This window comes from Canis aureus, chromosome 19 (assembly GCF_053574225.1).
Source record: "Canis aureus isolate CA01 chromosome 19, VMU_Caureus_v.1.0, whole genome shotgun sequence".
In the NCBI taxonomy this organism is placed as follows: Eukaryota; Metazoa; Chordata; class Mammalia; order Carnivora; family Canidae; genus Canis; species Canis aureus.
Window position 1 is genome coordinate 14,155,941 of NC_135629.1, and position 12,671 is coordinate 14,168,611.

Genomic DNA, 12,671 nt, shown 5'->3' on the forward strand with positions numbered 1-12,671 from the left:
TCAAAACTGTTCAAGGGCACCACCTTTGACTGATGGTAAAAGTTTATCACAGTTGACATCATTTGGTCCTCTGCTACCTTTCTGATATCCTTCCCTTTTTATCTTCCCTGTGCTCTATTGAAGCCACAGTAATCTCCTTGCTGCTTAGTAAATACACACACTTTCAGGACTTGGATCCTTTCATTCAGCTTTGTTAGGTAGAAGGGGCAAGAAGACCTGCCAAAGGACTTCAAAAGGGTGTTGGAGGGTTGGAGAGATTCTAAATAAAATGCCCTTATTTGTACAGAGTTGACATGTAAATTGTAGGTTTACTTCTAATTTCTATCATAAGTATCCTCACCTAGGGATTTCTCATCAATGTTTTCCACTTACTCCTTGATTGGTGACCTGTGAGAAATTATTCAAGGGCTTGAGAGAAAAGATTGATACTTCCTGGAGTACATACAAAGCTTCCATCTTGGATGATGACTGCTAATAATAGCAAAGTTTTGGGGGGAGGTATTAGGAAATTCCAAGTACTGAGCTAAGTCTTTCACATGCTTTAACTCATTTAACCTTTATAAAATTTCTAAAAAGGGGATATTGTTATTCCTATTTCACATAGAAAGAGAGGCTCAGAAAGGTGATTTGCCTCTGTCAGACCTCTTGCAAGTGGACAGCTTTAAACATAGCTCTTTTTAAGCCTAAATCTATATTATTTTCTCAATAATTTGCTTCCCTTTAAGAGAAAGAGGTCATGATTACTGCCATTCATTCATTTGTCCATTAATTCAATAAATGTTTACTGGGTGTTTATTATGTGCTAGGCTTTGGCCTAATTTTGCTGATTCAGTGGTGAAAATTGGCAGGATCCTTGCCTTCATGGAGGTCATACCCTAATGGTTTAGCAGGATCATGAATCTAAGGTGTTCAGTTCTCAGAAGGGCAGCTGACACAGCATGTGCTGAGACTGAACTTTTGCAAAGAGATTGACAGTAATTATCTTTGACCTGGAATCTAGATTGTCCATAGTAAATATATATAGCCTTAGTTAAAACAGTGACCTTTTAGCTTCACCAACTGTGAAATGGGCATAATAATTGTAGGTTGTTTGCCAAGTGGTTGCGATCTAAAATAAGAAGTGTGTAGAAGCTCTTAGAAAACTGTGAAATAGTCAACAAGGAGGAAAGGACTTTATTCTTTATTTAAAAAATCCAAACATAAAGTAGAGAAATATAACAGATACCCAGACACTCATAAACAAGTTTCAACAATTGTCACCTCAAGACCAATCCTATTTCATCTCTAGCCATCTCCTTGCCCCCATCATCCATTTTTTTTGGAAGTAAATCCTTGACAGCATATCTTTTTATCCATATGTATATATCCCAACACATATATTTCAAAGAAGGGATTCTTTTAAGAAGCATAGCCAAAAATACTATTATCAATTCTATAAACCTAAAAACAAAATTGATATTAATTGCTTAATTTTATCAAGTATCACAATTCGATTCAGTGGTCATATTTCCCTGATTTTCTAAAAAATGTGGAGATCAGTAGGTCTGAATCAATATTTAAATCAGGTGCACATATTACAGTTGACTGAGATGACATTTTATTTATTTATTTAATAATTTAAAAAAGATTTTATTTATTTGACAGAGAGCACAAGCAGATGGAGCAGCAGGCAGAGGGAGAGGAAGAAGCAGACTCCTTGCTGAGCAAGGAGCCATGTGTGGCTCAATCCCAGGATCCTGGAAGCCAAAGATAGCTGCTTAACCAACTGAACCACCCAGGTGCCCCTGAAATGTCATTTTAAAACTTTGAGTTCCCCCTTCTATCCTCTTTTATTTCTGATTTTTTTTTTTTTTTTTTTTTTTTTTACTCTAAAGAAACATGGTCCTATAGAACGGTGGTTCTCAAACTTTAGCGTGTATTAGTGTGCATCAGTATGCATTGGAGTCATCTGGAAAACTTGTTGAAAACATAGATTGCTGTATCCTGTCCTCACAGATTCTGATTGAGTACTGCATTTCTTTCTCTCTCTCTTTTCTTTCTTTTCTTTCTTTCTTTCTTTCTTTCTTTCTTTCTTTCTTTCTTTCTCTTTCTTTCTTCTTTCTTTCGATTATTTATTTATTTATCTGAGAGAGAGAGAGAGAGAGAGAGAGAGAAAGCACACACAAGCAGAGGGAGGGGCAGAAGGAGAGGGAGAAGCAGACTCCCAGCTGAGCAGGGAGCCCAACACAAGCTCCATCCCAGGACCCCAAGATTTTGACCTGAGCTGAAGGCAGATGCTTAACCTACTTAACCGCCCAGGTGACCAGAGTACTGCGGTTCTCTCATGTTCCCAGGTGATGCTCATGCTGGCTGGTCTGGGACTCTTTGAGAGCTACTGTTGTCCCTCTCCCAGCTGTGCCTAGGATTTCTCTAATTGCACCTGTTGGCGAACTCTTTCAACACGTTCATCTTCCCCTTATGTCTTGTTAAGTTAAGCTTATTTACTTGCCTACAGTACAGCATAATGGCCAAACTCAAGGTCTAAGTTAGATTCCCTTGGGTTCAAATTTCGTTTTTGACACTTATTTACTGTGTGACCTTGGGCGGGTCATTTTAATTGCTTGGTGGACTCAATATTACAGGGGTCCGTGAAGATCAATGAGATTTCAAAAAGTTTGCTTACTTAGCATGCTGCCTAGCATTTAGCAAATGCTCAACACATTTGATGATCGTTTTTCAACCAAGAAATAATAATGGGGTTCACAGTTGGCTAGAAGTCCTTGAGCTTTGTAGGGTTTTGTGTTTTAAAGTCGGCGGAGCCAAGGAGGGGTGCTCCAAAGGAGAAATACCTAGAAAAATTGGAGAGAGAGAGCGCAACTCCAAGGCTACCTCCCAAATCAACTCAGGGTTGTCTCCTTTAAGGAGGGCGGGGCCACGTGACCCGGCGGGTCACATGGCTCGCGGGAAAACATGGCTGCGCCCTCAGTAGGGCCGGCTGGTGGGAACTGCGCCCGGCTGGGTCTCGTCTTCCTGCTGCCGCTGCTCTTGCTGCCTGGCGAGGCGGCTGGGGGCGAAGAGGCCAGTACGGGCGCGGGCGCGGCTTCCCTCGCGGGCTCCTGTGGCTGTGGCACTCCCCAGCGGCGCGGGGACCATGGCAGCTCGGCGGCCGCGCACCGATACTCGCGGGAAGCGAACGCCCCCGGCCAGGTCCCGGGAGAGCGGCCGCTCGCGCCCACCAAGGTGCTCTCTTCATTCCCCGAAAGCGGGTGGGGTCCGCGGGGTTCTTGGACAGGGTCGGGATGGGCAAGGCAGGGTTTTTTTTTTTTTTTTTTTTTTTTTTTGCAGGAAGGCAAGTGGAGATTCTAACCACACCCCAAATCGCGCACGTGCCGATCCTATTTGACGAAGAGTTCCTCTCTCCTGTTTGCCCCCGAGACGGCGGGATCTTCGAGCTCACCCTGATCCTGCGCATCAGGGAGCTTGGTTTGAGGACACTTGGGCCTCCTTTTCTTACCTCTTACTCATTTCCTTCTCACTCCACCCTGTCTTCCTCATTAGGTTCTCGGGCTTTGCATTTTAGGGCCAACAGACGTCGTCAGTCTGGGCTTCTCAACTGTGAAGGGATCAGGACAGTGGTCTCTGTCTCTGTCTTTATTTTATCGATAGATTCTTCCAGTAGACTCTGTGTCTTGAGGGCAAGGGCTTGTCCCAGTTGTCTTGTTATCCTTAGTCCTTTAGCACCTGGGAATGACCAAGTCAACTGCAGTTGCTTTATTCGTGCTATTTACCTGCGCCTCTCATGGTGCCTGGATGTGTTAAGTGGTAGTTTACACGTTAGCTACGGGTTTGACTCCTAAACCAGTGCTCCTTCTTGTATACCCAGGACATTCTTTCCTTATTATTTATTTTTTAAATCCCACTTTTCTTTCTTGTGGTTTAATTCTGAGCAATATTGAGGACTTGGGTGAGGGGTAATGTCCTCCAGCAGGCCTTACCTGACTTCTTACTTTTTCTTCCCTTCAAGTATTTTCATATATTGCCACCATGGTAGCTCTTTATTCTGACATTACAGTTATCAGAGATATTGGTCTCAGATGTCTTTCCCTAACTAGGGAGTGAGGGCGGTAGGGGTCACGACTATAACTTTGTGTCTCTGATGCAGAGTGTTAGGAGGCTGGTAGCTAGGCTTCTCGTTGTTTCTCCATTTTGTGTAATTTTTGGCCTTTAACATTTTCCTATTCCACAGAGGATGTGCTGCATTATTAGTGTTTATCTTTTTGTGTGGTGGGAGCCCTAGTTATTGTTGTACCATGTATTGGCCAAATATTTTCATTCTTTTCTACCGTTCATGGTATTTGATAACCAGTTCCTCCTTTCAAAGCCCCGTGTCTTTTTTTATCTGCTTTGTAACTAACAGGGTAGCTGTCTTACTGCATTTACGCATTGATCTGTATCAAATTTTTCCCTAGAACCTTCTGGGCAGTACAGAACATTACTCATTTTAAATGGTCTAACTTCCTTTTGATTTCAGAATGAGATGTGGGTGCCAGTATCTTTTTAATTACGTTTATAAGATAAACATTTTTCATTTCTTCAGAGTGGTTTTGTGTCTGGACTAGGTATTCTATGGGTCATTTTTGGCCAATTCTTGCATTTTCTTCCATCCTTCCTCCCATACATGTTTTTATTTTATGCTCATTGTCACTTGAATCCACTTTCTATAATGTTTGGAGGCACCTCATACTATTAGTAAACTAGCAGTTGCTGAAAACATCGCTTACAAGTCTTCAAGGACTCAATTTAATGATCAAACCTGAAGTAGCCTTGTTGTCAAAAGACTTCATAGGAGGCCGTTCTCTATTTCTCTGATTTCCTTGATTTCAAATATCTTGATTCATGTGTAGATGACTTTGTTCTAACCTGAAATTAACGATTTATTCTGAATTCAAGAAATTCAATATGGGAGAGGTGCATGGTTGTAGTGATAGCCCTTTTTTCCCCCTTAATCTTTTAAAAAGCATTTTTTTAAGACTTACTTTTTTTTTAGAGTATTTTTAGGTTCACAACAAAATTGAGAGGAAGATACAGTGATTTCCCATAATACCCCCTGCTCCTACAGAATGCACAGCCTCCACCATTATCAACAGCCTCCATCAGAGTGGTGCATTTGTTACAACTGATGAGTCTACATTGATGCATCATAATTACCAGAGTCTGTAATTTTCCATAGGGTTCACTCTTGGTGTTTTACATTCTGTGAGTTTGGACAAATGTATAATGACATATATCCATCGTTATCATATAGCATAGTATTTTCATCCTAAAAATCCTTTGTGTCCCTCTATTCATTCCTCTCCCTCCACTCCCCTGGCAATGTCAGATTTTTAAAAGGCATTTTTTTATTTGTCTTGGAGAGAGAGCGAGAGAGCGAGCGAGCGAGCGCACAGGCGTGCACATATACAAAAGAGCTGGAGGAGGGGTAGACTCCCTGCAAAGCCTGAAGATCATGACCTGAGCTGAAATCAAGAGTTAGGTGCTTAACCTATTGAGCCACCCAGGTGCCCCTGTCTGATCTTTTTATTGTGTCCATAGTTTTGCCTTTCCTGGAATGTCAGAGTTGGACTCATATACTATGTAGCCTTTTCAGATTGGCTTCTTTCCTTGGAAATGTGCATTTAAGCTTCTTCCAGGTCTTTTCATAGCTTGGTAGCTAATTTCTTTTTATCTCGGAATAATATCCATTGTCTGGATGTATCACAGTTTATTTATCTATTCGTCTACCGAAAGGCATCTTACTTGCTTCTAAGTTTTGGCAATTAGGAGTAAAGCTGCTATAAGCACCTGTGTGCAGGTTTTTGTATGGATGTTTGGATAAATACCAAATATTTTCATAAGCACCAGGGAGCATAATTGCTGTAACATATGGCAAAAGTATGCATAGTTTTTTAAGAAACTGCAAAACTATCTTCCAAAGTAGTTGTACCATTTTACATCCCACCAGCAATGTATGAGAGTTCCTGTTGCTTCACACCCTCATCAGCATTTGGTGTTGTCATTGTTCCAGATTTTGGCCACTCTAAGGTGTGTAGTGTCTCTCTGTTTTTTAATTTTTTTAATTTTAATTTTAATTTTTTTTCTCACTGTTGTTTTAATTTGCATTTTTTGCTTGGCATGATGAGCATCTTTGCCATCTGTATATCTTCTTCAATGAAGTATTTGTTAAGGCCTTTGGCCCATTTTATAATCATATTGTTTTGTTTTCTTACTGTTGAGTTTTAAGAGTTCTTGGTTTTGGATAACAGTCCTTTTTCAGATGTGTCATCTGCAGATTTCTCTCAGTCTGTGACTTGTTTCCTCATTCTCTTGACATTATCTTTTGAAGAGCAGAAAATTTTAATTTTAACGAAGCCTCGCTTAGCAATTTCTTTTGTGGATGGTGCCTTTGATGTTGTACGTAAAAAGTCATCACCGTTCCCATTGTCATCTAGGTCTTCTATGTCATCTCAGAATTTCAGTTTTACATTTTACTTTTAGGTCTGTGATCCATGTTGAGTTCATTTTTGTGAAGCTTGGAAGGTCTGTATCTATTATTATTAATTTGTATGTGGATATCCAGTTGTTTCAGCACCATTTGTTGAAGAGACTGTCTTGCTCCACTGTATTGCCTTAGCTCCTTTGTCAAAGATCAGTTGATTATATTTATGGAGGTCTTTTTCTGGGCTCTGTGTGCTGTTTGATTGATCTCTCTGTTCTTTCACCAGTACACACTGCCTTGATTACTCTTAAGTTTATAATAACTCTTCAAGTTAGGTAGCATCGATTCTCTAACTTTGTTTTTCCCCTTGAGTATTGTTTTGGTCATTTTGGGTCTTTTGCCTGTTCATATATACTTAGAAACAGTTTGTTTATATCCATAAAATAACTTTCTGAGATTTAGATTGGGGTTGTAATATCTCTGCTTTTTTTGTTTTCAGTTTATTTAGTTTAGCTCAACGGATGTTTATTTGGTACACATATTTTATAACATTGTCCTGTATCTTGGGCATAAGGAAAAGAAAAAGACCTCTGCCCTACCCTCAAGACATTTACTATTTACCCACTGGTAAATGTATGCTCTCTCTCATGGCATGTGTCCCTCCCTACCTTTCTCTCTCTCTCTTTCTCTCTCTCCCTCTCCCTTCTCCTGCCTTTCTCTCTCTTTCTGTTTCTCTTTCCTCCTGTCTCCCTTCCCCCTCCATGTACAATCATCTGTAAGCATCATTTTTACATAGTGACAATTCTATAGGAGGAGTATGTACAAAGCACTTGGAGAGGAAGAAATGATTCATTCTTCCTGGACAAATCAGGACGTGCCTCAAAGAGAAGGTCACATTAGAGCTAGAGCTTAAAGGAGACATTTTCAGAAGCTAGGGATTGAAGGACAGATTGAAGGACATTCTGAGAAGGAGAATTGCATGGGTACAAAGCATTGTGCAAGTGCATGATGTGTTCTGGGAAGTGTTAGTAATTTAAGATTTCTGGGGGTGACATTTTTCACACCTTTTAATGTAACACTTTTCAACTGTGAGTGGTTTTTTTTTTTTTTTGTATTTTATTTAATTCATTTAATGAACACTTGTCAAGATGAGGAACACAAAAAAGTAAATAGCACTGGGCTTTACCCTCAAGGAATTCACAGTTTCACTGGAAAGTTATAGCAGTAAAAATTGTATGGGCAATAATTTAGATATTTAAAAATTTTATTCAAGTTCCTTCTGGTTAAAAATATAATTCTCAATGAGAAAATTATGCTGACAATTTCTGCACAGGTTATTTTGTACAAGGTAGCAAAATGTTTTAATTTCCCTGTGTCTTTGAAAACAGTTGCTTGACAGACATTTAGAATCACGGAGTGATTAAATTGTGTGCAGTGTAACTATGTATGGGTAATTTTAGTCCTGATTTCCTATATGAGAATGTTTCTGATAAGGTAATGCTTACTCAAGTGTCAAGGCAGGATTGAATACCGTTCCTTCCTGAAACCTTTCCTTCAAGAAGTGGTTTTTCTTTCCTTTAAATTCCCACAACATTGCGTTGTTACCTTATGGCAACTTGTATATTTTCTCTGGTGTTTTATGTGTAGTTGTCTGGTACTCTACATGGGAAGCATTTTTAGACCTTTTTTTAAATCTGTGTATCCGCCCTGCCCCCCCGCCCCACCCCAGTGCCTTACACATTTTTGACATTCTGTTACAATTTCTTGAATGGTCTGTTAGCTTTTTTTGGTGCATACACTATGGAGAAACTGCTGTGGGAATAGTCCCACCCTTTCTAAAGTAACCTTTGTAAAATATTCTTTTGCTGTATCTCATCCTCCTAAGAATCCAGTAAGAGATATTCGTCACTTTACAGATGAGGTAGCCGAGGCTTCATAGAATCATAAATCCCAGGACTTGAAGGAACTTTAATGCTATCCCATCTACAGTTAGTGTCTGTGGCACTAGAATAAAACAATGGTATAGATAGATTAGCCTTGTACAGACAGCTAAGGCAGCAGCTTGTGGACAGATCCAGAGATCATACTTCTCTTGTTTACCCCACTTTCTTCCAAGCCTTTAACGTATTATCTTAGATTTGAGGAGAGAAAAGAAGGAAAAGGGAGAACTACACACAAGTATTCATATATGCTTATTTCATTTTTGTATTTAAGACAAAAATATCACAGTAGCAAGTAAAAGAAAGCACAGAACTGCCTTAAGCAGAAAAAAAGCAAGAAAGGGGACGTTTATGGGCTCTCATTGTGGCAAAGTTCAAGAGTAGATATGACGACAGACACAACTGGTTTCAGGGCCTCAGGCAGGTGATGATGATCTTCTTCTTCTTCTTCTTCTTCTTCTTCTTCTTTCTTTTTTAAGATTTTATTTATTTGACAGAGCACAAGCAGGGGGAGCAGCAGAGAGAGCAGGAGAAGCAGACTCTGCTGAACAGGGAACTTGATGTGGAGCTCTATCCCAGGATCCTGGGATCATGACCTGAGCTGAAGTCAGACACTTAACCAACTGAGCCACCCAGGCGCCCCAAGATCTTCCTTTTTAACCATCTCCTGGCTCTTCTTTTTTCTGTGTTTCTGCCATTTTTTAGGCAGTGTCTCTGTGTTTACTGAGAAAGTAGCTGAAAGAGAGAGTGCATCCCTTTTCTCATAGTCCAGCCAAAGTTTTAAGATTAACTTTGAGTGACTCATGGGCCTATCACTAATAACATCTCTTTGGTCAAAAGAATGCCGTGGTTGGCTACACCTGAGTCACAGTAGGTGGAGTAGAGTCAACCGGCTCTACCTGAGCCATGTAGAGTTGAACAAATGGTTTTCAAAGGGATGTCAGTTCCACTGACAAGAATAGGAAGGAATGAGGGTTGGGTGGTTACGAATAATAGATGCCCACTGCAGCTGCCAAGCCCAAATGTGTGTGTGTTTTTAAAAGATTTATTTATTTATTTGAGACAGAGAGAGGAAACACGCTGTGTAGGGGAGGAGCAAAGAGAGAGAGAGAGAAACTCAAGCCGACTCCCCACTGACCCTTGACTCATAAGATCATGTCCTGAGTCGAAATCACAAGTTGGACTCTTAACTGACTGAGCTTCTGAGGAACCCCCCAAATATGATTCTAATGGCAATAGAGTCACTTTGACTTATGTGTTTTTTTACTTGAATGGCAACGGCACAAACTGGTGTAGCAAAGGAGGTTTTAACTTACTTTCAAGGAGGAATGGATTGTTGGAATCTGGAACGTCAATGGAGACTTGATTCAAATGCTTCTTTTCATTTGGTTTAGGGTCCTATAGGGTGAAACACCTGATGCTTTGGATTTCAGTAGAACTACATTTTACATTTGTAGGACAGAAAACTTCATTCCACTTGTGTAAATTGGAAATTATGATCCACTCAGCAATGCAGGCTATTTTTATCTGTAGCCTCCAGAATGGAAACTTGGCTTATTCAGTGCTGGCTAATCTTTGATGGGTAATGAAAGAAGAAGAAGAAAAAAAACTAGGCCGGGATTCCACAGTAGAAGTTGTGATTGTATTAGCATTGTTGGTACTCACGTTGAGGGAGAAGAGGATGAAAAAATGAGGTGATTGTAAAACTTCACTGGGTACAATGGCACAGCTTCTTGTGTGTCTTCTCTTTGCGCTAAGAGCTGAACACCTGTTCTCAGAGTAGGACCTACTTGTCTGCTGCTGGAAAGCTTTATTTTTTTCTTTAAGTCCTTCATGAAACCTCGTATCTGATCATTTTAAAACTACACTTGGAGCTTTTGTCTGAAGTCTTCTGTGTTTCTACTTCTCTGCAGAGCTGCTTGAAATCCTGACTTCTAAGGACTGAGGAACCTTGTGTCTCAGAATTTGAAGGCTAACGAGAATAATGTGTGAACCTCGTTTGGTTCTTGCGCAGAGTCTTTTAAAAAGGTTTCACTACAATGCAAACATGGTATCCATGTCTGGGACTGTGTTAGAAAAAGAATTTTTACAATTACAAACAATTCAGGTGGCATATTCTGCATCATACTCATGATCTCATTCAGTCAATAGAGTTTGTCGTTTTATTTTTATTTTATTTTATTTTTTTTTAGGATATAGAAATGAAAACTTTCTGATTCCCAAAGAGCCTAGGATCTGGGGAAGGTGAAAACCCATCATTAAAATATGTGTGTCACTTGTTAGGATAGATGGAGATATTTATTAGAGGAATCCAAATGAGGGGTGTATGACCCAGCCGAGGAGGGAAATGCAGACAGTAAAGACCTGAAGGAAGTGGTCTTGAATATTGACTGTTTACAGATACAGTGTAGGTGGAATCCATAGTGAGGGAAATGGGGAGAGATTAGGCTTTGATGTTTAGATAATTTTATTTTACCCTGAAAGGTGATGAGGATACCTAAGGAGTTTAAGTAGGAAAGTGGTATGATCAGATTGATGCTTTATTTTATTGTTTATTTTTTGAACAGATTGTATATTTACATGGTTTAGGAAAAAAATATAGAATGGTGTATAGTGAAAAATTTCATACTTAACTGATAACCTTCCTCTCAGACAACCACTGCATGAGTTCCTTGTATCTCTTCCCAGAGCTATGTTCTGCAAATATAAGAAAATACAAAAATATGTGAATCTGTATTCTTCCCCGACTTCCTTTTCACATAAACACTTACTATGGTACACCCTGCTTTTTTACTTTAGCTCTTTGTCTTGGCAAGATCTTTCCATATTAATTTATTAAAAGTGCCTTTTTTTTCTTGTTTTCATCCTTTTTCCTTGCTTGTGGCTGCTTAATTTTATTTTTTCCCCCCTAATTCACCTAAAAATATGTGGGTTCCCCTGCCTTTTAAAACATTCTCTGAGGAGCCCCTGGGTGGCTCAGTTTGTCAAGCCTCTAAAAGTCAATCTAACTTTTGATTTTGGCTCAAATCACGATCTCAGGGTTGTGAGATCGAGCCCTGCTTCAGGCTCTGTGTTGACCGTGGAGCCTGCTTAAGATTCTCTCTGTCCCTCCCTCTACCCTTCCCCACTCACGAGCTCTCTCTAAACAAACAGACATCTGAGCTTCGTCACTCTTTCAAATTAGCAGGTCATTTCTCCTATTTCACCACCTACTTTCACTTCCCCCCGCTTCCTCCAACTCTGCCGTTTGGGTTCTGTCTCAGAAATCTATTTTCACAAATCACAAGTGACCTACTTTAGTTTTATAATCTCTTACTGATTAACATGTGACTGACAGGGAAGAAGATTTAGCATAATATTGGAATATATTTTTAAAATTTAGATAAATCCAGACATGAATTGGTTATATTGTAAAGCAGAGATTTTCCAGTCACTGGTGTTTCTGGTAATGTACACAGGCTCCCTTCCCTACTTTATCTGCTTTTGATGAGAGTTCTCTCCCTACTGTGCATTCTGGATGCTGTGTCAAATGAACTGTACTGAAGGCAGCTACCATGAATTCCTTCTTGCTAACTCAAGCATATTATGACTTATTGGAAAGATCTTGAGGGCTTATGGAATTCTGGGAATCCTGATAACCGTTGGTAACCACAGTGATTGGGAATTATGACAGACAGCATTGGTCTTAGTAAGAATAGTCTCATCAGACCCTGCCTTGTAGTAATACCTTTCTTTTAGTTTTAGTAACACTATTTGAAGATACAGGGTTTTGCCAGATATGGAGATAGCACACAGCCTAACCCCTTTCCCAGTTTTATTTTTATTTTTTGTTTTGTTTGTTTTCATCATCTTGGGATTATTCTTGGGAACTGGTTCTTTATTTTGAAAGCTGGTGAATAAGGGAAAAGATCAAGAATTTATTTTGGCTTTCCCATAAATATACCACTGAGTAGCTAAGTAATTGAGTAGGGGAAGTTTTTCTTTATAGAAACATTTCCGCAATAAATTAAGAAGGTCGGATATAATTGGAATATCATAATTTTGCAACCCTGGAGGAATTGAACCTCAATGGCTGCTAATAACATGAAAGAGAGTAATGCATACACTCTGTGCTTCTTGATGAGGAAGACACCACCACCTACAGAGGAGTCTTACTCTCCCCAGATCAAATGTCGATCTGGTAAAACCTCCAGATTCAGCTGTCAATTTTCAGGAGGTACAGAGGACAGGGAATAGTGATAAATTACATTATAAGGTTGCAGTCAACAAAAATCTTG

At 39.7% G+C, this 12,671-nt stretch overlaps 1 protein-coding gene across 2 annotated transcripts in view; it reads left to right on the plus strand.

Annotated features, from left to right (window-relative positions):
* Positions 1-2,914: 2,914 nt before the first annotated feature.
* SUMF1 (sulfatase modifying factor 1) overlaps positions 2,915-12,671 on the plus strand; it is a 90,359-nt gene continuing 80,602 nt past the window's right edge. For both annotated transcript variants that reach the window (XM_077858007.1, XM_077858008.1), the window contains exon 1: positions 2,915-3,219. In XM_077858007.1, the coding sequence (XP_077714133.1) occupies positions 2,950-3,219 (270 nt within the window). In that variant the 5' untranslated portion in view covers positions 2,915-2,949. The remainder of the gene's footprint in view (positions 3,220-12,671) is intronic.